Below are 25,942 nucleotides of genomic sequence, written 5' to 3'. Positions count from 1 at the left end.
CTCAGCAGGCAGAGAGAAGCTAAAACCTCGAGGTTCCAGGGATAGGGCACAGGGGCCTGCAGCTTGAGCTTGAGACCAGATGGGAGGAGGTGGGTTATAGGGGCTGGAGCAGAGGAGGCAGCAGTGCAGAAGCAGGTGAGAGAAGCAGCCTTGAGGACGCAGGGGGCGGGCAGGAGGAGAGCATGGGGATGGGGGTACAGAAGCCAGACAGAGGCCGGGCCATAGAGGGAGTGGGTTGCCAAGGATGCAGAACAGGGCAGCCACAGGGCTGGGTGTCTTGATAGTGCAAGAGGTCCAGGGAGTCAGTGCTGCCGCCAAGGAGCCATTAGGCGAAGAGGGAATTCCTAGGGCCAATAGGGCACATGGAGAGCCCTGGGCTGCCAGGGACTGCAGAGGTGGGAGGCAGCAGAACCTGGTGCCCGGGGGCCAGAAAGCCCAGAGAGGTACAGCCAGTTAGACCAGAGCTCTCTCTGACTCTGCCTGGGTACCCACGTGACACCCCACCTCTGAGCCAGCAGTTCAGGGTTTAAGGCTCTGGCTTCCTTCCTTGCCCTCTGAACCAAAGCCTCTCCGCAGGCCAGTCCTACCCTGGCAGGCCCCAGCTCCCTCACACCTTTGATGCAGTGCATGGGCCAGTGGAGCTCTCCCCCAGCCCCTGGGGCTCCAGCTGTGCCTGAGGTTGGCAGGCTGTTTCTTCCTGGAAGCTCTGGGAAATCAGATTCCTACTTGTGTGCTTTGTTTGCAGAATTCAGCTCCATGTGGTTGTAGGACTGAGGTTTCTAAGATTCCGGGATGCTTTCTGTAATGAGGTGATCTGCAAAGTCACATAATTTCTTCAAAGGGCTCTGTGTGTGATCAATACTTTGACCTTCTGACCTTGCTGAGCCAGAACTAAAGATGCTGTCAGATGTGTGGTGCTCAGCTTAGTTCCCAGCTTTATCTCAGGACCAGCAATGGGGCATCAAAGGGCCTGAGACAGCCACGTCTGACTCTTCTGTCTGCCTCTTTCTCCCTACAGCTGGAAAAGGTTCTCTATTTTTAAAGACTCGTGTGAAGGGCGCCTGGGTGGCTCAGTCAGTTAAGCATCTGCCTTCAGCTCAGGTCATGATCCCAGGGTCCTGGGATCGAGCCCCACATTGGGCTCCTTGTTCAGCAGGGAGCCTGCTTCTCCCGCTGCCTGCTGCTCCCCCTGCTTGTGCTCTGTCAAATAAATAAATAAAATCTTTAAAAAAAATAAAAATAAAAAGTTAAAAAAAAAAAAAAGACTCGTGTGATTAGATTGAGCCCACCTAGGTAAGTCTAATGACAAAGTCCATTATATATGCAAAGCCCCATTGGCCATCTACAGGAACATTCACAGTTCCTGGGGATTAGAGCATGGACATCTTTGGGAGCAGTGATTCCATCTACTACAGTTTGCTGTCTAGTCCTCAGATTCCCATCTGACCTGCTTGTAAAATATATGCTACCCATCCCAAGATCATAAAATGTCTCCTTCCATTACAGTATCAACTCAACACCCAAATCTCACCAGCTCAAAAATCCCAAATCTCATCATCTAGATTGTCTAAATCAGACATGGACACGGCTGAGGCTCTGGGTATACTCCACCCTGGCACACAATGCTCTCCATCTGTGGATCCGTAAAAACAGAAAACCAGGTATCGCCTCCCAAAATAAAATGGTGGAACAGACCTAGGATAATAGTTATATACATTGTTTCAAATGGGAGAAAGTGAAAAAATAAACCAACAGCCACAAGTTCCAAGAAATTTTGAAATCAAGTTTAGCAAACTACATTAGGTATCAAGGCCTGGGAATACCTTCTATGGTTCAGGGCTCTGGCCCCTGGGCTCTCAGCTCCCCACCCTGTGTTCTACTCTGTCCTCCACCTCCTCTTCTCTGACAGGTAACAAAGGTTTGCAGCTTAGTAATTTTATCAGGTGGTTTCATGTGTGCAGAATATTGTAGGTCCTAATTTCATATTCTGTCCCTTTAAGATTCAAGGTGTTTCTACTAGAAAGGAATTTTCAAGAACTTTGTGGTTCTTCTGTATGTACCACAGAGATTCGTTCCATCAGACAAGAGGCTGGTTCACACATTTTTTTCCCTGGATAATCCTGTATCAGTTTTTTGGCTTTTGCTGAGATGGCCAAGGGATGCCTTTAAACTTCCTAGATGGTCTCTGGTTATACTGAGACCTGCTTAGTCACAATCTCTTCAAAGACATTTTATGTGACTCAATCTGGTCTTTGGATCTTGCTGAGATATTACAAAAGGTTGTACAGCTACACCCTTGGCTATTTCTCCAGAACATGCTTTCTTGACCATGAACCACTTTACTTCAATGTCTTTTGCAATTAAGATGGAATAAGAATTTCCCAAATCATAAAGTCTTGGGGTCTTTTCTGTTTAATAGTTGTTCCCTATGTTTATCTCTTTCCTATCACATTTTACCATAAACATTAAGAAACAAGGCCACACTTAAAATACTGTTTAGAAATTTCCTCAGCTAAATGTCCATATATGGACTTGTACATTAATATTTGCAGCAGCTCTGTTTTTAGTATCTAGAATTTGGGGAAAAACATGTCAATTAAGATAAAGGGGCAGCTCTTTCTGCCCACGGGGACGTGCTTTAATAAAACCACCATTTTGTACACACACACACAAAAGAAGATAAAGGGATAAATTGCAGTATATCCATAGACTATTACTCACCAATGAAGAGAATGAACTATTTATACAAACGATTCTCAAAATAATGTTGCATGAAAGACAGTGAACGATTAATAAACTTTTTTTTTTTTTAAAGATTTTATTTATTTATTTGAGAGAGAGAATGAGACAGAGAGAGAGAACATGAGAGGGGGGAGGATCAGAGGGAGAAGCAGACTCCCTGCTGAGCAGGGATCCCGATGCGGGACTCGATCCCGAGACTCCAGGATCATGACCTGAGACGAAGGCAGTCGCTTAACCAACTGAGCCACCCAGGCGCCCCGATTAATAAACTTCTAAGGTTCCACTTAAATAAGATTCCAGAAAAGGCAAATTTATCTATACAGAAAGTAAATCAATGGTTGCCTACGGGAAGGGATAGGAGGTATTAAGAAGGGCATTGAGATAAGCGAAGTAAGTCAACCAGAGAAAGACAATTATCATATGATCTCACTGATATGAGGATCACAGGGGAAGGGAGGGAAAAATGAAACAAGACTAAACCAGAGAGGGAGACAAACCATAAGAGACTCTTAATCTCAGGAAATAAACTGAGGGCTGCTGGAGTGGAGGGGGGTGGGAGGAATGGGGTGGCTGCATGATGGACATTGGGGAGGGTATGTGCTATTGTGAGCACTGTGAATTGTGTAAGACCGATGACTCAGACCTGTACCCCTGAAACAAATAATACATTATATGCTAATAAAAAAAAATATATATAGTTTAGATATTAAAAAATATATATATACATATATTTAAAAAAAAAGAAGGGCACTGAGAGGGATTAGGAAGGGCCATGAGGTAACTTTGGGGGTGGATATGTCCAATACAACGGTGGGTGATTTCTTATGTTTATACATATATTAAGGATTACAAATTGCACTCTTTACGTACGTGCAGCATATGGCATATTGACTACACCTCAATGAAACTGTAAAAAATGATCCCACTGCAACATCTGGGTCTTCCACTTCTACTGGAAAACCAGATTGAGCATCAATATAGTGACTCTACCATCTTTCTCCAAATGCCTTGTAAGAGAACCTCTTCCCCAGCAGCAAGAAAAACTGGCAAGCAGTGAAGGCCGTTTCCAAGCTGAGTCACCGGAAGCTCTGGCTGGTCACAAAATCTACATCCTTGCACCACAGTGTCTACCCCAGAGTTCTTGCCCATGCAGCAAAGACACTAGGTATAGAGCCTAGGGAGGTACAGAAATCAATACACCTTACATTCTTTGCTCTGCCACTGACCTTGGTCATAGAGTGGTACAGCCCTGGAGATGCTAAGAATTCCCACGCATCCCCATCTCACAGAGCCACAGTGACAGGAATGTTCACGGATGTCTTTTTAAAATGGGCACATCCGCTCTCCTTTGCTGCAGTCTCCCCAAACCCGATTATTCGCACCCAGTGTTTCTGTATCCATTTTGTTTCCTTCCTGGGATGGTAAGTCTTGCGGCCAGACTTGGGTACCAGATCAGATTCTGGCCTTCAGGGCATATGGCACTCGGCAGGTCCTCAGAAACAGCTTCCCCTCAACAGGGCTGCGAAATACGGTACATATGCTGGAAATAACACACACAATCCATGCTGCTCCCAAACATAATGAAGGTTGTCACCCCCAGGGTGATGTCTGGGCCTTCAAATAACTCTGAAATCCAGACAAAATCAGGCCCATAAACCCCTAAACTGGACTGAAAATGGTTCTCTGCCAACCTGCTCTTCCATCTGAGGCACATGAAATTAGAGCCCCCCCCACCACACACACACTGTTTATCTCTTCAGTTTGGCAGGGCCTAAGTGTTTTCAAACCATTCCAAACAGTAAAAATAATATCCAAGATTAACGATGGCTTAAATAATAAGGTCTTTATTATCACAGAAACCAGAGCAACGTAAGACAAGTAGTTCTCCAGGTTAGGTGACTTGGGAGGCTGGAAAATCTGTCACAAGTACCACATGGGACCAACAATGTCCATGAAGAAAGTAAACCTCTTCTGTAAGCCAGAACACAGCTCAGATCCTCTTGGCTAAAGACGTAAAGTCCACACCTTTCATCAGTCAGTGGGGAGGAAATGAGAAATCCCATTTAATTCAGGATTCTTGTAATTCCCTCCAGGGACTGGAGATTACAAAGTTCTACCTTCCCTGAGGATGTTATGGTAACTAAGCTGGTAGAGCTGAGATGGTTTCAGCCACAGGCATTGCATGACAAATCTGGCAAGGACCTGTTTGAAAGTGCAACACAACCCATGAAAGCTTCCCTGTACCTGGCATTCATAAGGTATCACCCTGGTGATAATGCTGATATATGAAGTTCAACATCTGATTGATGTCTTCCTCTCAAAGGGTAATCACAGAGCTCCTCTCCCTATGAGTCCCGTTGTGTTGAAAGCACTCCTAAAGCCTTCCTGCAGTGTGAACTTTCTGGTGCCGAATGAGGTGGGAGCTTAAACTATAGGCCTTCCCACATTCATTGCACTCATATGGCCTTTCTCCAGTGTGAACTTTTTGGTGCCTAACAAGGTGGGATGTTCTGATGAAATCTTTCCCACATTTGCTGCACACAAATGGCCTTTCCCCCGTGTGAACTCTCTGGTGTGCAATAAAGTCGGAGCTTCGACTAAAGAATTTCCCACATTCGACGCACTCAAAAGGCCTTGCCTCAGTGTGAATTCTCTGGTGTTTAATGAGGGTGTATTTGTGGCCAAAGGATTTCCCACAATCACTGCAAACATATGGATTTTCCCCAGTATGGATACTCTCATGTTGAACAAGTGTGGATTTGTGTCTGAAGACTTTCCCACAATTGTTGCACTTATAAGGCCTCGCTCCATTGTGAACTCTCTGGTGTACAATTAGGTTGGAGTGATGGCTAAAGTATTTTCCACATTCACTACACTTGTAAGGCATTTCTCCAGTGTGAATTCTTTTGTGCTGAGTAAGGTTGTCTTTGCGGCTAAACGCTTTCCCACATTCTTTGCACTCGTAAGGCCTTTCTCCGGTATGGATTCTCTGGTGCTGGATAAGGGTGGCTTTGCGGCTGAAGGCTTTCCCACATTCACTGCACTCATAAGGCCTTTCTCCTGTATGGATTCTCTGGTGCTGGACGAGTGTGTCTTTGCGGTTGAAGGCCTTCCCACATTCGCTGCACCTGTAATGCATATGTCCACTGTGAGAGGCCTCCCCACTCTCGGTACTCCTTGTCTTCTTCTTGCTATGGGTGGCCTTTTGCTGGTGACTGCCCAAACTGGCCTGGAAGTTCTGCTCCTCCTCACATGGAAAAGGCTTTTCTGACAGGTGAGGTTCTTCATAAACTCTACAGTTCTTCACAAACGAGGTCTTGCCTTTGTCTCTTCTTAAGGGTTTCTCTACATTGTACTGCTTTTGGTGCTGAAGAAAGTTTGCACTGAACCAGAATTGTCTCCCACATGCCCCACATGTGTAAGGTTTCAGTCCTTGGCGTGCTTCCTGGTGTTCACCCAGGTGCAAGATATCTTTCAAGATGGGGCCACATATGTCACAAGGGTGAGCCATCTGGGTTGATGAACGTGCCTTGGAAATACTATCATGTGACACTTCTACAGAAATGCTCTGCTCAGAAGGTGCCTCTTCATCCTCTTCATTTCTGCCTGCACACCAACAACCTGAAGGCAGAAAAATGCTGTTGAAGTGCATGATGACTTTGGTGGGAAGGGGCAACCCCATCACAAATGTGTCTAGTATACCCAGGATTTAGTCCATGCGGGTGTTGGCAGGACAGCAGCCTTGGCATCAGGTTAAAGAAAAAACTGCTGTGCAATACTGGGCCTCAGAGAGTGACAGAATGAGGAAGTCTGCACAAGGGACAAAGACACAAGGATGGGGTGTAGCTCAGAGAGAACCAGCAGGCAGGATGTCCAATTTACTCCTGTGCAAATGATTTTTAGAAGGGCCGTGGCTAGTGGTGAGCACTTTACGGAAATGTATGTCTAGGCCCAGGAAAATGTGATCTAAAATGAGCAAGTGGTACTCAAGAATCATTTCAGGATATACGTACATCTCACAACACATTAGCATTGTCCAACATAGGAGAGCACTGCAGAAGGAGCAGTAGAGAGCACTGGTAAGTGGGCGTGGACAGCCCTGGGTTGGAGGTCAGAACAGAAACGACAAGTGTGTGAAGTGTCCAGAATGAGGAGAAAAAGAAAGAGGTATGGTCTATAACCTAGGCACCAAACAGGAGTGGGGCCAGGACAGGCTTCTGGCACTGTTTGAACCCAGCCCTGAAGTCACACCCTCCCCAAGCTCCCACTCACCAGGGCCTGTCCACGTCCCTCCTGCCATGGCTAGAGTCCCTCTAAGTCAGGCACTCAGAGTTCTTTCCCCTGCTAAGTTCAGCAACCACAAAGGATCTGGAAGAAAACAAGTCATAGAGGAAAGACAGGGAAAGTAGGAAAGCAGTGGCCCAGAGCAGCCCACCCACAAGAGATTAAGACAACTAAATATTACAAAATGAACATCAGAAATGTCTTGCAGGATCAGCACGCTGGGCCTACGGCAGTGACCATGACGGCAAATCATAAGACAGGTAGGCCCAAGAAAATTATAGGAAAGGGGCAGAGTCTAGAGTACAGAGGTATGACGAATGTGGGTAGAGCCATACAGCCAGGGAAAGGGCAAGCAGGGTAGTCCAACGGGCTGACCGCTAGACTCCTGACCCTCAAACCCCTTCTGGTAACGGCTTAGGGCAGCAGGGCTGGGAAGCACAGGTAGGACAGAGGCAATACACAGCTAAGTCCCAGTACCCAGAAAACCTATCTTAGTGAGGGAAAATAGCAGTGCCCGTGGCAGCTAGGAGAAGAAAATGGCAACCTATGAAGGAAGAAAGAGTAGAACACAGCCCAGAAAACTGGGGTATTTGGGGCCTTATCCAGGAAGACCGTAAGCACATAAGCACAAAACATAGAAAACACTGCGTGTGACACAAGTCTCTGGGCCTTATCAAGCAGCCCCCATTCCTCCCAAGAGAAATACACAAACACATCCTTGAAAGTCACATGACCTTGCACGAAGTCAACAACTGAGCACAGGGGCAGCAGCTCTCCCCAGAACTCCTGGTCTACCCACCACACGTTCACTTTCCTCCCCAGCTCCCCAACTCCGACCAGATACCAGGCCCTTGTGACTGGTGCCTACTCACTCTCCCCATTTCCTAATAATCTTTTTGTCCAGCCCAGAACAACAGGCGGGGGACAGATAGACACTTCTGTTTTTTGGTTTTTTTTTTTTAAGATTTTATTTATTTATTTGACAGAGAGAGACACAGCGAGAGAGGGAACACAAGCAGGGGGAGTGGGAGAGGGAGAAGCAGGCTTCCGTGGAGCAGGGAGCCCCATGTGGGGCTCGGTCCCAGGACCCTGGGATCATGACCTGAGCCGAAGGCAGACGCTTAATGACTGAGCCACCCAGGCGCCCCCAGAGAGGCATTTCTGCCAGCTAGTTCCCCTGGGGTCTAGAGTTTATGCATCTCATATACAAATTTGAGGTCAGAATTCTCCCTAGAGCCCCCAGGCTATGAATTCAGATTCTATCTCCAGTACACATCACTCTTGAGACCAGAGCTCCCTCATGTCTATGGATACCCACAACACAGGTATCTCCCACATGCAAATCTGCACATAGCATCCAGAGAATTCTTGGTTAATGCATCCAAGATCACATCTGGCTCCAGTCAATGGTCCCCCCCTGCCATTTAACTCTGAACACAGCTTTTAAATCCTCCCTTCCTGGCCCTATTCCTTGATTCAACTTCAGCAATCCAGAACAACATAAAGATACCAGATAAACCCAGCCCCTTCCCACTTTGCTGTCATATACTAAGGATGCTATATTCTCAACAATAAAAGACTTAACACTTAATATTAAATTCTCATTCAAAGCCCACACCCACTGTCCTACCTCAAGCATAGTTACTCTGCCAGCTGACCCAATCTGCCCCTGAGCTCTTCTACCAGCTTGACTGCAGCTCCCCACATCCCACTAAAGGTCACCACAAACACCTGGGAAGCACACAGAGAAGGGAAAGCACCTGCTTTGGCCTCACTTTCATCTCATCTCTAATACTGCTCTACCCCAGCATCCATGTCGTGTCCACGCTCTCTGGAAGACTTTCCCACCTGCCAGATCCTACTCTCTCCCTCCAAAATGGACACTAACCTCCCTTTTCCTGTCTCTTAGATGACTCCTATCCCACTCTGCCAGGTCTACCCCCTCCCAGACCCTTAATGGCACTGCCACTCTGACATAAAGGTCCTCTCTATAAATCTGATAAGCAGCTCTACTCTAATCCATACACTGACTGCCTCCTTGTGGACTTGAATCCCTCCTCTAAAATCCAAACCTGTGTGCCCAGCTGTCTACCTGTACCTCCACTCAGATTCAACATGGTCAAAGCCTAATTCCTGATATTACTTCTGAAAGTTACTCCCACCACCAACTTCACCATCTCAATGGAGGATTTTTCCATCCTTCTACCTTCTCAGGCTAAAAACTTTGAGAGCTGTGGAGTCATCCCTGACTCTTCCCATTCTTTCCCTCACCAACCACATCAGAAAATCTGGTTAACTCTACTTAAAGAAAAACAAAACAAAACAAAAAAAGGACCAGAATCCAAGCATTTGTCCCTCGCTTCCAGAGTGACCAGTCTAGTCCAGCCATCATCAACAGTGCTCCTTCCTCACCCCAGAGTCTTTTTTTCACTGTGCTGCCAGAGAAAGCCTGTTAAGACCACAGTCAGATCACTCCCTCCTGTTCCAAACCTTCCATGGCTCCCACCATTCTCAAAACAGAAGCCCAGTTCCACAAGCTGCCATTCCAGAGTTGAATCCTGTCCCCTGCTCTCTGATCACACTAGACGTATGGAGACCTGAGGTTCCCTTAACACTCCTAGTTCAGCCTCAAGTGATGTTTTTGCACATGCTGGTTCTTGTGCCTAGGGCACTGTTTCACACTTCATCCCACTGCACTCAATTCAAGGCAAAAGACCGTTGGTAACACCGGCATCCCCAAACTCAATGGCAAGTAGAAGGGTAGGTAAAGTGAGTGCAGAGATCCTCAGTGCTTCTACCATCAAAGCAACCTGGCAGAAAGAAGGAGTTGAGAGTGGCGTTACCAGAGTGGGGTATCATGGACTGAACTACTCCCCTAACTCCCGCCCTGCCTTTTGGTGAGAATGATTTCTGAATGTCTAATCTCAGATGCTAAGACCTTAGTGTTGTCTCCTATCAGATGGGTGTCCACGAACAAAGATGTGTTGCAGTGTCCTCATGTGTAAAGCAGGGATAATAGTGGTACCCACCTCACAGGGCTACTGTTTGTATCAGACACGTTAGTAAATGTCAAGGATCCTTGAATTAACTTTTACTGCCCACAAGCTTCACATTTTCCCAAATGGTTCTGGAGCAAATGAAGGGATAGGTTTTTGATATTTGGGATTTGTTTTTAAGCTTTTAAGAAAACGTGGTATTTAAGACTTTCATCATAATCAAACACTTACAGGCAACCACTTCAATCACTTACTAAGCATTAATATAAACTTATCATATCTATACATTTCACATTTTCAACTGCTTCTGTATACCTGCCAAGTGTCCGTTAGTCCTCGCACCAAACCAGCCTACCTGGCACATACTCCTCTGAAGGTGGGCCTGCCGCTGGCCCTTCTTTAGAGATGTTCCTAATCGCTCCTCACCTAGGAGCTGGAGAACTGATGTACCGGTCCCTGGACTGGGCTGAGGCTGACTCTTCCTCTGTTCCACACGCAGTGCCTCTGCGGCGTCCAGAGCGCCTCACACCGGCCTCTGCCTCTCAGGCCAGGCTCTTTACACCCTGCAGCCCTCTCCTGCTGACACCAGCCAGAACTCCTTCCCACGCTTCTTTCTGGAGGGAACGAAGGATGTCCACCCCTTCCTTCCTGCCTTCCAATCTCTCACCCCAAGGACTACACAAGATAGACACATCCTTCATACTCCTCCTCCGAGTCTGATCTCCAGGCTTTGACCTGAGGCCTCATCCCTCAGCGGTCTCCAACACAGCCCCGCCCCCCCGGCCAAACTCCAGACCTGCACGGCCAGATGCCCACGGGACACCTCCTCTGTGAAGCACCTTAGCTTTACAATGTCCAAAAGGCAAGTCCCGATTCCTTCAAAGGAGCTCCCTGCTTCAACGGACCCATTCCCACTGAAGTTCGGGGGGGGGGGGAACAAAAGCGTTTAGGCCCTTCACTCCCTACTTTCACTACAGCCATTATCTGACACGGCAAGAAATCCTGCTGGTTTTGCCTCTAAAATCCCACTTCTCCACCTCCAAGCTCCCCGCCACAACGCTCCCGGAGTCTCCTGCCTCCATGCTCAGCACCCCAGCCTACCGTCATCTACCCCCCGGGCCGGATCACACCATGTTCCTCCACGGCTCCCAGCGTCCTCGCCAGAGCGCCCTCGGCTCACCAGCCTTTCCATGCGGGACTACCACTCGCCCTTCAGGCTCCCTGCAAACACGAGGACCCGGGTTTCCTGAATCCTGCCGGCTCAGTCGCGCCTCCAAGCCTTCGCTCGTGATCATCGCTCGGCCGGAACACTTCGACGGCTCACCACACCGGCTGTTAGAAATGGGGGCTCCCCCCATAAGCGCCCCCACGGCCCGGACCACCGGAGCCTGGGCTGCAAAGACTTCAACAGGCGCCCCTCATTCAGGGCTTCGTGATTCAGAGTGGAAGACCGAAACGCGTCAAGGTCCGGCGAATAAAGTACCCACCTACGCGGGATCCATCACCGGGGCCGCCGCCATCACAATCTGGACCACACGGAGCCGCGAGGAGTCCCAGGTCGGGACCCACGCACCGCCGTCGCTTGGCCCTGCTCGCGGAGCCTTCGCGGGCGCTGCCACCGCCGAGCCTTTCCGCAATCGGCACAGGGTCTCTTCCCGTGCCTTCCCGCTTCCGTCACTCTGAACCGAACCTGCGTTCCCAACGATCTGCTCCGAGGGCTCCACCAGGAGCGGACAAAATGTCCGCTGCGAGGAAGACGCCGGAAGTCCCGCCCAGACGGCTTGGGCGCTTTTAATAGTGCCGCCACCGCGCGGCGCAGAGATTTCTGGGTAATGTAGTTTCCCTGAGCAATCGGCCCCAGTGACCGCGGACTTGCTCCCCGCAGGGCCTAGGCAGCGCGGTCCCGCGGGGGGCGCTGGGAAAGGGTGCCTCAAGGCTCAGAGGCCGGGGCGGGGCTTCGGCGCCCAGGTTCCGTGCTGTGCAGTCGGCTGCGGGGTGGGTCCAAACAATGCTGGGAACGTTCTTGTAGCTATTCCCAAAGCCACAAAACCACATGGACACATCGTGTGAAATGTCATTTTGAGTCACTCACAGTCCACTCGTATTTCCTTGCTGGTTTATAAATCCATGTAGATGGAAGCTTTAAGTCAGTTTTGGGCTCTTTGGCTGGGTCAGGGGCCCGGGATCAGGGGTCAGGTCAGCGCACAGGGCCCGGGGAGGACGCCCGGGAGGCTTATTGGGCCGACGAAGGCACTTTCCTGCCGGTGGGGGCGCTGATGGCGGCCAGTCCAGGGTGTAGCACCCTGTAATTCAAAAGATCCTTCTTAGCCCAAAGCTGAGATATATTGATTTCCCTCTAGGAATATGCCGCCTATCTGAAAAGGGCCATTATAAATGCTTTTTCATGTGCCAGGACTGGTGGCAATAAATATGCAAAGGTGATCATCTGAATCCAGAAATAAAGATTTATAGCTTCGTGATCTCATTTCTTTGCTAGGAAGTGATTTTCACTTCACTTGCAATTACAGGGACAGAGTCTAAATTGGGAGTTGAGATTATTTTTGGTAAACGATGAAGAAGAGGAGAGGGAGGGTGAAGGCAGGGGAAGAGGAGGAGGGAAGAAAGGAAGGAGGGAAGGAAAGAGGAAGGAAGGAAAGCAAAGAAGGAAAGGAAGGAAGGAAAGGAAGAAAGAAAACATTTATGAATTGTTTAAATTACTGAAAGCTATTAATATAATTCTGTGGTTATGCACAGATATACTCAAAAATGGCTCTGGGGGACATATCTGTGACAAGTGAAAACGGTTAAGTTGTCTGAGAAGTGAGAGAATGAGGCTGAGCATACATGGGGGCTGAAACATTGAATACAACAGGGTTTAGTCTCCAAAATGTAATTTCTTTCCATTCTTGAAAATGCTGAATATCTACTTGGACGGAGAATTAAAACATTTAGAAGTGTTGCCAGAGGGCAACCCTCCTTCTAAACCCTCTCTCTTTGGGAGCTTTGTACTATCACTCAATAAACCTTGCTTTGCTGCCCACCAAAAACAAAATAAACAAAAAAGTGTTGCCAGATGATGAAGATGAACAAGGATACTGTAATACCATGCTTATTCACAGCTCTAACAAACATTCAATGAACACCTGTGCATTTCAGGCACTATCTTAAGTGCATGGAATATATTTGAAAACAAGAGACAAAGACCCCAGCCATCAAGGAGCTTACACTCTACAGTATTCAAGAAAGACAGAGGAAGAAATACGAAATATATACTGAATTATGTACAATGTTAGAATGTGATAGGCACAATAGAAAAGAGAGATGAGGGCGCCAAGAAATGGGGTATGAGATGTAGTATTATACAGCCAGGGGAGGCTGATTTGAACCCATGTCTTAGTTTATAAAGGTGACTTAGTGACAACATGGATAGGTCAATGCCATTGAGAGAAAAGCTTAATGTTACTTACCATTTCCCTAGAAATGAGAGGCATAGCATACCATAAGAGCCCACAGAGGGAACACCAGGTTTTAATTAGGACACAAAAGCAGGAGCCAAGGGAGGGCCTAGCCCTGAGACTTTATTGTGTTTCTACAGGCAAAGCAAGGCAAGGAGAACTGGCTAGTTTGAATAATTCCAGTGAGCTTTGGGTTATAGGGGTTGTCCCCAGTTGCCTAGTACCTGGCCCTGGGATGATTTAGGGCAGGCAATTTTCTTCAGGAAACACTTAAATGATTCAACATTCCTAGGTAATGGAGCTCCCCATTTAAGGTAAGCCACTGAGTGCTTATATAAAACCTTGAGCCCATGAAAAATATTAACACAAGTTAAACTCCTTAAAGAAAACATGCAGAGCGGCGCCTGGGTGGCTCAGTTGTTAAGCGTCTGCCTTCGGCTCAGGTCATGATCCCAGGGTCCTGGGATTGAGCCCCGCGTCGGGCTCCCTGCTCAGCGGGAAGCCTGCTTCTCCCTCTCCCACTCCCCCTGCTTGTGTTCCCTCTCTTGCTGTGTCTCTCTCTGTCAAATAAATAAATAAATAAATAAAATCTTAAAAAAAAAAAAAGAAATGTGCAGATTTTCAATTAGAAGACAATTGAACAGAAAGAAGAAAAAGAACAGCTCTTTCTATGAGACACAATGTTTTTCTTGAGTTAACTAAAAGCCAGAAATTTATTTCATTATGATTTATCATTCATAACAAACAGGTTGCTTAAATATATTGGATTAAAATGGTATTTAGATAATTTAGGTACATGTTTTATTTCTATATATATTAAACTGTATTTTACATGAGATACTTTCAGAACTATAGTAGGGGTGCCTGGATGGCTTAGTCAGTTAAGTGTCCAGCTTTTGATTTTGGCTCAGGTCATGATCTCAGAGTCATGAGATCAAGCCCCATGTTGGGCTCTGCTTAAGATTCTCTCTCTCTCCCTCTCTCTCCCTCTCTCTCTGTCTCTCCCACACCCTCTCTCTAAAAAAGAAAAAATATATATATAACAAATAAAATTAATTTTAATACAATTTTAGTTGTAGACATAATAGAAATGCAGAATTGTACATTTAACCACATATATATATATATATTTTTTAAAGATTTTATTTATTTATTTGAGAGAGAGAATGAGAGAGAGAGCACATGAGAGGGGGGAGGGTCAGGGGGAGAAGCAGACTCCCTGCTGAGCAGGGAGCCCGATGCGGGACTCGATCCCGGGACTCCAGGATCATGACCTGAGCCGAAGGCAGTCGCTTAACCAACTGAGCCACCCAGGCGCCCTTAACCACATATATTTTTAATGACCAAGTATTTATGAAGTTAGTGATAAGTCAAGTGATTATTTTTTTTTAAGATTTTTATTTATTTATTTGTCACAGAGAGAGAGAGCACAAGCAGGGAGAGCAGCAGGCAGAGGGAGAAGCAGGCTCCCTGCTGAGCAAGGAGCTGGATGTGGGACTTGATCCCAGGACCCTGGGATCATGACCTGAGCCAAAGGCAGATGCTTAACCAACTGAGCCACCCAGGCTTTCCAAATGATTATTTAAAGATGAAAATAAAGGTGAAATAAAAATGGAACTCTTTGAAAGTTTCCTTTAAGTACCAACAACTGACAAAATTTTCTAAAAATCAATTTTATTTCATAAAGAATAATAAGTTTCAAGATCTATTAAAGAAAACCAGAGCTGAACAGTAGGTAAGCAGTAAAAGCAGGTTTTAATCAGGAATTGTTGTAATAGTGGAGAAGAGATTCCAGTATAGAACTTGGCTCAATTCCAAATATAGCATGAACAATTAGGGGTTCATAGCCAAGAAGCAGTGTGGGGGTCAGTGGATGTAAATGTACTAAGTAGTAGGAAACCTCAGGGGTAAGGGGGATCCTTGCTGAAAGCAGGCAAGTGTGATTAGTACCATCTGGGGGATGGTAGGATGAGCAATTTGATCAGATATCAAGGGTTATCAGCTATTAATGAGGGATGGATTCTGGCTAAACTAACTTAATAGAATTCTTGCTAAAATTGGGCAATGCAAAGATGGGCACAGAAGTCCAAATGTTGAGGTCTAGTTGGGAATAGGATTCTGAGGAACCTGACTAAAGTTTGGTCAAGGAGAGACTCTTTCTCAGCTTTGACCCCTAAATATTGCTAAATTGGAAGTGCATTATTTTACCACTTATTTTTTTAAGGAAAAAATATTGTAAATATTTTTTTATAAAATATTTTTTATAAAAACTATAATGTGTACTAAATTTCATTTTAATTAAATTATTTTAATTAAATTAAATTATTTATTTAAGTTATTTATTTACCACAATTTTGATTATTTCACTGACAAAAATTCTCAGAGATCCATCTTTCCTATGAAAGGTTTTGATCGTTGACATGACCTCCAGCACCTGCCAGAAGACATCACCTCCTTTCCTGCCTTGCCACATTGTGTACCACATACTCTTAGCTAAACACCATGAACTTCTTTTCATTCTTTGAAGTCCACCTGTGTTGTACCAATTTAGGGTATTCCCCAGTCATTTTCTTTTCCCTTGAAACATTTTTCACTCAATTGCTTTAACAATGCAATAAATCTTTTGGATGCCACTTCAGAGTTTGAATCAACAGTGAGTTTCCATTCCAGAACTCCTGAACACTGAAAATCTCCCCCATGTCATTATCATTATTGCCTGATATTCTCCAATGAATAGCTTATGCAGTTTTAGAAAGTCATTGTCACACATACACCATGTTCATTTTTGGCAATCACATAAGCAGTATGAGGCCAGGGTTATTTTTGCTGTTATTCCATACTGATCCCTATGTGATAATAGATCATCTGGTATAAAACATGAATGTTTTATGTGTAAACACACACAAAAAAGTGATTAAATAAATAATTTAATAAATAAATTATAGGATGCCCTATAGGGAACTTATTGTCCAGAGACCATACTTGGGAAAATAATTTTCTTCCCCAGAAACCAGAGAAGAACTAAGAGGCACGGGTGTCACCGCCAAGGAAGACAAAGAGGCTGAATGTTGGAAAGCCAGAAAATGCCAGTGCACAGACCCTCACCAACCAGTGGCTTGGGTTCACAATAAGTGTTACCCACAAAGACAAAATGGAAGAGAGAAAATAAAAGGAGATGAATATGCTCACCAGGACCAGGATGGTACGTGTGGCTCTAGCCTCATGGGAAGGTCTAGGGAAAAGGTTGTTGCTGTGATGTGTTGGACTCTCTGCTTGTGCCTGAGCAGGACAAAGACCATGGAGCCACTAGACCAGGCCATGAGGCCGAAACAAGATCAACGAAGGGGAACATGACTGCATGTAGTAAAACTACAGATTTGTTCGGAATGGGCGAATTACAATATTCATATGCTTTTTCCATACTGGTGTTTCTCTTTTTTGGTCCAGTAACATACAAAGCAATAAAGATATTTAACAGGAGATGCAGGATCTAGCAGAGGAAACAGCAGAAGCCAATGCACTTTGGGAATCTAATCTTGAGCTCTAACCACATAGAGGTGTTAGTGTTGAGCTGACTGGCCTGGAAACCCCTGAGGAGGCAGGTGGTGCTGAGGGAAACCCCTCTGGCCACTCGGTGAAAATAGAAGACAAGCTTACATCCAGCATCATCCATGAAAGATTCCAACCCAAATGCTGCCATTGTCTGAGGAATTCCTTTATTAAAAAGAACCAAGTTGTTAGCTATGACTAGCTGGATGAGAATCAAGTCTGTGGGTCTCAACATGTGCCTAGTGAGTGAAGAAAAGATATAAAGACAAAGAAGTGAGGAGTTTCCAAGGATCCCAGCTCCAGCCTGAGTGAGGAAAATAATACCCACATTTAAGTTAATGGAAACCATTTCATCAATTTAAAGGGGATACTGGTGGCTCTTTTTATTTGAATCACAGGAATCTGGAGACTAAAATAGAAAATTTTGTTATTCTCAATACACTAATAAAACATCTCTGATCACATAATTTCTCAACTCAATATGAATATTTAGACATGCCTTTCATACATGCAAGACAATTTTTTGCAGGACTATTTGTAATAACAAAAATTGGAACCAACCCAATGTCAATGAAGAGGAGACTGAAGGAATCATAGTGCATTTTCACAATGGGGCACTAGGCAGCCATGAGTAAAGTTCTTTCTACTGCTGCATTTCCAGGACATACAATTAAGTGAAAAATAGAAAGTGTCAGAATATTGTGTGCAGTTAGCTATATTTTCCTAATAAAGGGAGTATAACTAATATCCATTTATCTGTGTGTATATGACCATATTTTTTAAATGTAAGAACACATTTAAAAATTATAAAAATGAGCACCTGTAGGTGATAGTGATAAAAGAATAGAGGAGAAAGTATGAAGTCAGACTGCTCTCAATATATCTGGTTCATGGTTTTGGTTTCAATTTTTTTACATATTTAAATATATATGGTGCCAAAAATATTATAAAACATAACTCGAACATAAAACCAAAAAAATAAATAAATAAACCTAAATGTGTGCCAAATTCAGGTTAAATCCAAAGAAAAGGAATTACTTCTATATTTTAAACACCATAATTTGAACATATATTCTATATTAATACATATGTAAACAAGATAAGAACAAATTACTGCACGTATTGTAAGTAAAAAAAATAGTATTTTTAAAGAGTATTTATTTATTTATTTTTGCGCGCGCGCGCGCGCGCGCGCGCGCGCGCGAGAGAGAGAGAGAGAGAGAGAGAGAGAGAGAGAGAAAGAGAGTACAAACAGAAGGAGGGGCAGAGGGAGAAGCAGACTCCCTGCTGAGCAGGGAGCCCAATAGGGGACTGGATCCCAGGACTCTGGGATCATGACCTGAGGTGAAGGCAGACGCTTAACCAACTGAGCCACCTTTGGAGAATGATAGAAGACCAAATCAACACATTCTAGAAGTCCATTGCGCTACAGAGCCTGCCAAAATCAACACATTCTAAAGGGAAAATAAAGAAAGGATTCAGATCTTTTTGCTATCTAAACTTTCTCTTTTTGTAGAAGTTTCAACCTGATAAGAAAAGGGAAACAGAAGTGGAACAGCACCTAAATGGAGGCAATATTCATTAATGACTACGGAAACCCATAGGTGACGGGACCATGATGAATGTCATAATGGATGGGTCCAGAGGGCAATACAAGGACCTATGAATTTTTGCTGAAGGAAAGATGGGGTAGGTTCACAGATGAAATGAGTGTGGCCTTGGGTGGTTTCTTTTTTTTTTTAAAGATTTTATTTATTTATTTGACAGAGAGAGACACACAGAGAGAGAGAGGGAACACAAGCAGTGGGAGTGGGAGAGGGAGAAGCAGGCTTCCCGAGGAGCAGGGAGCCTGATGCGGGGCTTGATCCCAGGACCCTGGGACCATGACCTGAGCCGAAGGCAGACGCTTAACAACTGAGCCACCCAGGCGCCCCCTTGGGTGGTTTCTGTTGTAACCATGTGAAGGATTCATGTGGTTCATATCATTACCGGCTTCTCTTTTGTAGATGTTTGAAAAGGTCTATATTAAAGTTGGAAAGTATTTGTTGCAATAACTGACAAACACTGTTTGTTCTGTTTGCCATAATTTTGTTTTCATTGTCTACAGCACCATTCTTTTTTATTTTGCATATTTACCCTGTCATTTTCAGATATGAGTTCATTGAAATCTATTTATATTACTCTTTTTTTTTTAGTATTTTTCCTAAGTCAGCACCAATTTATATGCCTTCATTACAAGGAGAGGAAAGTGATAAAAGGAAAGCCAGCCACACAGGTAGAGTTGCAAAGTGAAACATGCAAGACCCAACCAGGTGGGTGGGTATTTCCCAGCTCTGACCAATTTTTAACTTGTATTGCCATATCAACAAACCCAGGTCGGTTTCTGCAATATTCTCAATTTTTATTAAAACACTATACAGGCAAGCAAAACATATCTATTGTTTAGGAGTAACATCTGGGCTTCCAATCATGGTCTCAGCAATAAAGATGCAGTATATTAAGGAGACACTACCTCAAGGACAACTTCTACTTTTTCCAAAATTACTGGGTATTGGTTTTTTTTTTTTTTGCCTTTCTTTTTTATTTTTGTATTATAGTGGATAAATATTATTACAAATTTTTCTGAAATAAGATCACAATGCTGTACACCACCATTTTTTGCTTAATATATTTCAGGCATAGTCTGTCAATAAGCCGAAATATAATCCTGGATGTATTTATGGAAATCACAAAATCACATGTATAACATTCAGAGAAGATGCAGGAGCATAATGGCTAAATACAATGAATAAAATGAATTATTATTAATACTAATAAGTGTTTAGAATATACACAAATGCTACATTTAAAAAAGTAATAAATTACATTTTTCTCTCTAGAGACAGTGTTGTATTTAAAAATGTAAGCACAAAATGTTATGAAAGATATGCTTATTTATATAATTTGATAATAAAATTATAGAAATGTGGAAGAAACAATGAAAGAAAATGCATGAATTTTTAAAAAGATCCAAATAAAGCAGAGATAAGCCATGGTCCCAAATGGGGAGCTTTAACATTAACAAATGAATCCATAAAATAAATAAATGTATGCTTAAACAACCTAACTTATAACCAAATAATAATGTATACAAGTTTCCTGTGCCAGTGAAAAGAAGAAAAACAAATGAAATTGTTTTTTTAAAGGATTTTATTTTATTTTAAAGATTTTATTTTTAAGTAATTTCCACCCAACATGGGGCTCAAACTCGCAACCCTGAGATCAAGAGTTGCATGTTCTTTCAACTGAGCCAGCCAGGCATCCCCAAATGAAATTGTTTAGAGGATTAATTCTCTTGGTTATTGAAAAATAAATGCAATTACAGCTTGGTTTTAGTCAATAGCCAGAGAGTAAAATCAAGGTTATGAGATAGATTATAAACAGAGCTATAAAATGTTGCAAAGTATTGGACATGTAGGGAGGTAGGGGACAAATATAGATAAAATTGGATAGATCTTTTTGTATGTAAGATAGAGAGATAAAGATTTACAGGTATGAAAAATAGTAGAAACTTAGTGTGAGTAAAAATGAATTTAAAAATCAGTTGGGAAAGAAAAGTTTGTTCGATACATATTATTAAAATATTTCCACACTTAAAAAACAAAAAAGAAAAAAGAAATAAAAAATATTTCCACACTTGGGGTGCCTGGGTGGCTGCCATTAAGCGTCTGCCTTCGGCTCACGTCACGATCCCAGAGTCCTGGGATCGAGCCCCGCATCAGGCTCCCTGCTCAGCGGGAAGCCTGCTTCTCCCTCTCCCACTCCCCCGCTTGTGTTCCCTCTCTTCTCTCTCTCTGTCCAATAAATAAATAAAATCTTTAAAAAATAAATATTTCCACACTTATTTGAAAAAAAAAGGTAAATTTCTTAAAAATAAAAACATGTATTTCTTAAAAATAAAAACGATACATACTTATTAAAATATTTCCACACTTATTTGAAAAAATAAAGCTAGGGGCGCCTGGGTGGCTCAGTCATTAAGCATCTGCCTTCGGCTCAGGTCATGATTCCAGGGTCCTGGGATCAAGCCCAGCATTGGGCTCCCTGCTCCGCGGGAAACCTGCTTCTCCCTCTCCCACTCCCCCTGCTTGTGTTCCCTCTCTCTCTGTGTCTCTCTCTGTCAAATAAATAAATAAAATCTTAAAAGAAAAAAAAAGAACAATGGAAAGGAGAGGCAACCAATCATATTCTAGATGCCCACTCTCATCAATGAGATGAATGATCATATATTTTCTAACATTGAAAGTTATATAAATATTTCTCAAAAATTTTTGTTTTTTCTTAGAAATTATCATGCAAATGCATAATAAATATAAAAGGAGATACCATTTATATGTAAAAATACACTCATTTGCCAAATATTTAATTCACATTCACATCTTCACTTTACATAATCATATTATAATCTCATATAACCTTGCCTAAATATAAATATAAAATGAATTAATTAAGGTTTCTCAGTTTGAACATTTTTATAATGGTATAAGAATAGGATCTTTCTATATTTATAAATCTATATTTATCTTTCTATATTTATAAAATATTATTAAAAATGTTCAGTTCCATTATCCACATTTAATTAAATAGCAATTCTTTTTCTTAATTTTTTTTTAAGATTTTATTTATTTATTCATGAGAGACAGAGAGAGAGGCAGAGGGAGAAGCAGCCTCCCCAAGGAGCAGGGAGCCTGATGCGGGACTTGATCCCAGGACCCTGGGATCATGACCTGAGCCGAAGGCAGACGCTTAACCATCTCAGCCACCCAGGCGCCCTATTAAATAGCAATTCTTTATAACCTTCTAAATTTTAGATGTTTTCCAGAGAATTAAATTAGGATTCATCAAACAGGAGCTGTCTTCATTTTTGCAATATTTCAGTTGTTTATATTAATAGGCAATAAATTATCAAATTAAAATAAATTATGTAACTGACATTAAAGTTTGGGAAACACTGGAATCTTTGTGAAGTACAGATTAATTAAGAAAAAGAAATGCTAATGAATCAAAACATTTCTGGAAGGATACACAATAACTGATAACAAATCATAAACCCAGTGACATGTGAGCTTAGGGAAGTGGGAGAGTGAAGAAGAAAAGAACATTTATTTTATGCATATGAATATGTTTGTTAAAATATTTCTCGGAAAAAAGGTAGAAGGTTTATAATACCGGTTGAAAAATTTAGGAAATCACAGGTAAAGTTAAATAAAATACACATTAGAAGTTGATTAACAAATCCAAGTAAAAGAAAGAGATAGGAGGATTGCCCTTGAATCACAATTGTAATAAAGATTAATAAACATGAATTTTAATAATAATTAGATATTTTAATTGAGCAAGAGTGAGAAGAACAATGTTTGGGTAAATAATGTAGCACAAATGTTCTGTGAATACTAGCCCCACGTGTTCTTTAAGAAACACAGAGATTCATGTACAAAAAAAGCCCCATCTCATGTCTTTTTTCTTTTTAAAGATTTTATTTATTTATTTATTAAATATTTTATTTATTTATTTGACAGAGAGAGAGGGAACACAAGCAGGGGGCAGGGAGAGGGAGAAGCAGACTGGCCAACCGAGCAGGGAGCCCAATGTGGGGCTTGACCCCAGGACCCTGGAATCATGACCTGAGCCTAAGACAGACACTTAACGACTGAGCCACCCAGGCGCCCCTAGATTTTATTTATTTATTTGTCAGAGAGAGAGCGAGTGCACAAGCAGGGGAAGCGGCAGGCAGAGAGAGGGAGAAGCAGGCTCCCCGCTGAGCGAGGAGCCCGAAGCGGGACTCGATCTCAGGACCCTGGGATCATGACCTGAGCCAAAGGCAGACGCTTAACCGACTGAGCCACCTAGACGTCCCCATCTCATTTCTCTGAGCAAACTGCTCTCTGTAGAGGCACAATTAGGTACTATGGTGGGGGGCACCTGGGTGGCTCAGATGGTTAAGCGTCTGCCCTCGGCTCAGGTCATGATCCCAGGGTCCTGGGATCGAGCCCCGCATCGGGCTCCTTGCTCAGCGGGGAGCCTGCTTCTCCCTCTCCCCTTGCCTCTTCCCCTGCTCATGCTCTCTATCTCTGTGTCTCAAATGAATAAATAAAATCTCTAAAAAAAAATCACGACAGAATAAAAGCAACTGCTAAGGTTCAGGGAATATCAAAGGACTTTTATAAATCTGGTTAAATGTCAGGGTCACATGGAGCTTTTAACACAGTAATATTACCTGATGATTCCTGCTCCCTAACCTCAGAAATTCAGAGAGGGCTATGACAGAGAAGGCAGAGGACAGACATCAGCTATTAGGTTTCTACTTCTTGGGAACCCTCAGAAAATATCTCTTCTGCATATATTTGTGTCCATGTTCCTACCCCAGGAAAATGAGATTATACTAACACATAGTATTTCTTAAAATGTTTTCTTAGCAATGTCATTTTTCTCTAAGAATCTCTCTTCATCTAAAAGGAAGCTCTACTTACCAACTATCATTCCCCATAGAAACAGCAGATTTTGTGGTCACATCAGAAGCATGTGTGCAAAGAGTGTATCTTATCCCTGAAATAAAGTTTTGGGGCATCATGATCTCATCTCTTTGCTGGGAAGTGATTATCATTTCACTTAAAATTGCAATGACAGTGTCTGCATGGAGTTGAAATCATGATCTCATCTCTTTGTTGGGAAGTGATTATCATTTCACCTATAATTGCAGTGACAGTGTCTCCACGGAGAGTTGAAATTATCTCTGAAAAAAAAATTGTAACACAGACAAATTACTAGAAGCTGTTAGTAGTGATTGATTAATCCATTTAGAAAGAAAGAAAAGCAGGAAGCAAGAGGAAAACAAAGCTAAGTTGTCTGAAAAGTGTCAGGTGGAAACAGATGACACTGGTCTCATGTATGTATGAAGTGAAAGAAGGAAGGTTCACTCAAGGCTGGTCTGTGTTTCTGGGCAACCTGACGATTTTGCCTACCCCAATTATGATTCTTACAAAGTCCAATTGTATTCTGAAAGACAGGGGGAAAGAAAGAAACATTAAGTAAAAATTGCTAAAGTGTTAAAAAATAAACATGAGGAAAGTGAGGCAACATTTTTTTAAAAGATTTTTATTTTTTAGGAATCTCTACACCCAACATGGGGCTCAAACCCACAACCCAAGATCAAGAGTCACACACTCTACCAACTGAGCCAGCCAGGCACTCCCAAGGCAACTTTTATTCACTACTTCAATAAACAGATGTTAAGCACCTAAAGTGTGTCACACATTATTCTTGGTGTAAGTGATCTATAGGGGGTGAGAGGAAGGGGGAAGCTAGCAAAGAACTTACCTGTATTGAGACAAATAGTAGATAATAATGAATAATAAATTATCCACTATGCTATATGATGATAGGTACCTTGGAGGGGAATAAGCTAGAGTTGGGGGGATAAGCAGGGAATAAGAGGGTGCAATATTAAAAGAATAGTAAGGGAGACTTCATGGCAAAATGAAACTTCAGGCAATACTTGAATAAAGATCAATTAAGCCATGTGGCATTTTTGAGCATATGATTCAAGCACAGGTATCGGCCAGTGTCATGTGCCAAGCAAAGCCAGGTATCTATGCCCATGCAACTAGATGAGTAAAGCAGAGGGTTTAGTCAGAGAGGAACATAAACTAAAGATCTGTGAAGCTCCCTTAAGGTCCTATGAGAATTTTGAATTTTCTCCAAGTAAAATGAGGAGTGCTTCCAGGGTTTTGATCAAATATGGACATTACCTGATTCATACTTTGAAAGGGTCATGTTGGCTGGAGAGTTGACAAAAGACTGGAAAAGAAGAAGCATAGGATAAAGATCAATTAGATGACCATTGCAGAAATTCGGGTAGAGGATGGTGGCTCTTCTCAGGCTAAGGGCAGGCATAGTGATGAAAAGGGGTCAGATTCATGATGTTTTGAAAGTAGACTTAATCAGATTTCCTATGGGACTGGTTCTGTGGTATGAGAAAAAGAATGAGTCAAGAATGAGCCTGAGATTTTTAGTCTCAGCAACTGGAAGGATGGAGTTGATATCAACTGAGAATGGGAAAGCTATGGTCAGAGCAGAGTGAAAAGAAAGCTCACAGTGATACCACCAAATGCTGGCAAGGATGTAGAGTAACAGGAACTCTCACTCATTGCTGGTGGGGATGCAAAATGGCACAGCCACTTTGGAAGACAGTCTGGCAGTTTCCTACAAAACTAACATAGGCTTACCAGGCAATCCAACAATTGCATTCCTTGGTATTTACCCAAAGGTGTTGAAAACATATCCAGACAAAAACCAGTATATGGATGTTTACAGGCAACTTTATTCACAATCACCAAAACTTGGAAGCAACCAAGATGTCTTTCAGTACGTGAATGGATAAATAAACTGTGGTACATCCAGACGATGGAATATCATTCAACACTTAGAGCACTGTCAAGTCATGAAAAGACAAGGAAGAAACTTAGATGCATATTACTAAGTCAAAGAGGCCATTTTGTAAAGGTTACATACTGTATAACATTCTGGAAAAGACAAAGCTATGGAGACAATAGAAATATCTGTAGTTGCCAGAGGTTAGGCAGGAGGGAGGGACAATTAGTGGAGAATTTTTAGAGCAGAAACTGAAATTTTAGGGCAGTGAAACTAATTTGTATGAACTATTATGGTGGACACATGTCATTATAATTTACCTAAACCCATAAAATGCACACCAAGAATGAACCTTTATGTAAACCATGGTCTTTGGGTGATAACAAGTCATTGTAGGTTCATCAATTATAATAAATGTAGCACTGTAGAGGGGGATGTTGATAAAGAGGGAGACTATGCATATGTGAGGGCATGGGATATACAGGCGATCTCTGTACCTTGTTGTCA

General features: G+C 43.0%; 2 protein-coding genes and 1 pseudogene across 5 annotated transcripts in view; all 3 read right to left on the bottom strand.

Moving 5' to 3' along the window:
• Positions 1–25,942, bottom strand: part of LOC118535567 (uncharacterized) — an 81,167-nt gene that overhangs the window by 27,211 nt on the left and 28,014 nt on the right. The gene's annotated exons all lie outside the window — the stretch shown is intronic.
• Positions 4,571–23,658, bottom strand: LOC118535576 (uncharacterized). Of its 4 annotated transcripts, none has more exons than XM_078063063.1 (3): positions 23,536–23,658; positions 7,015–7,110; positions 4,571–6,363 (listed from the first exon to the last, which is right to left on the bottom strand). In XM_078063063.1, exons 2-3 carry the CDS (start codon positions 7,040–7,042, stop codon positions 5,117–5,119), a joined length of 1,275 nt encoding a protein of 424 aa, XP_077919189.1. In that variant the 5' UTR covers positions 7,043–7,110; positions 23,536–23,658; the 3' UTR covers positions 4,571–5,116. The 4 variants fall into 4 exon arrangements, with proteins under 4 accessions (XP_077919189.1, XP_035947835.1, XP_077919190.1 ...); XM_036091942.2 differs by lacking the exon at positions 23,536–23,658 and adding an exon at positions 11,510–11,646; XM_078063064.1 differs by lacking the exon at positions 23,536–23,658 and adding an exon at positions 11,203–11,479.
• Positions 16,487–24,958, bottom strand: LOC144380302 (vomeronasal type-1 receptor 1-like; annotated as a pseudogene).

The sequence above is a fragment of the Halichoerus grypus genome, chromosome 15 (assembly GCF_964656455.1).
Source record: "Halichoerus grypus chromosome 15, mHalGry1.hap1.1, whole genome shotgun sequence".
Classification (NCBI taxonomy): Eukaryota; Metazoa; Chordata; class Mammalia; order Carnivora; family Phocidae; genus Halichoerus; species Halichoerus grypus.
The sequence above is the reverse complement of the archived record's forward strand: the minus strand, read 5'-3'. Positions and strand labels throughout refer to the sequence as shown.

What these genes read in the sequence shown, in the direction of transcription:
- LOC118535576 (XM_078063063.1), bottom strand. Translation starts at nt 7,042, where the DNA reads ATGGCAGGAGGGACGTGGACAGGCCCTG. An exon ending in AGGGACGTGGACAGGCCCTG is followed by an intron (nt 6,364 to 7,014) that starts GTGAGTGGGAGC and finishes TTCTGCCTTCAG; the next exon opens with GTTGTTGGTGTGCAGGCAGA.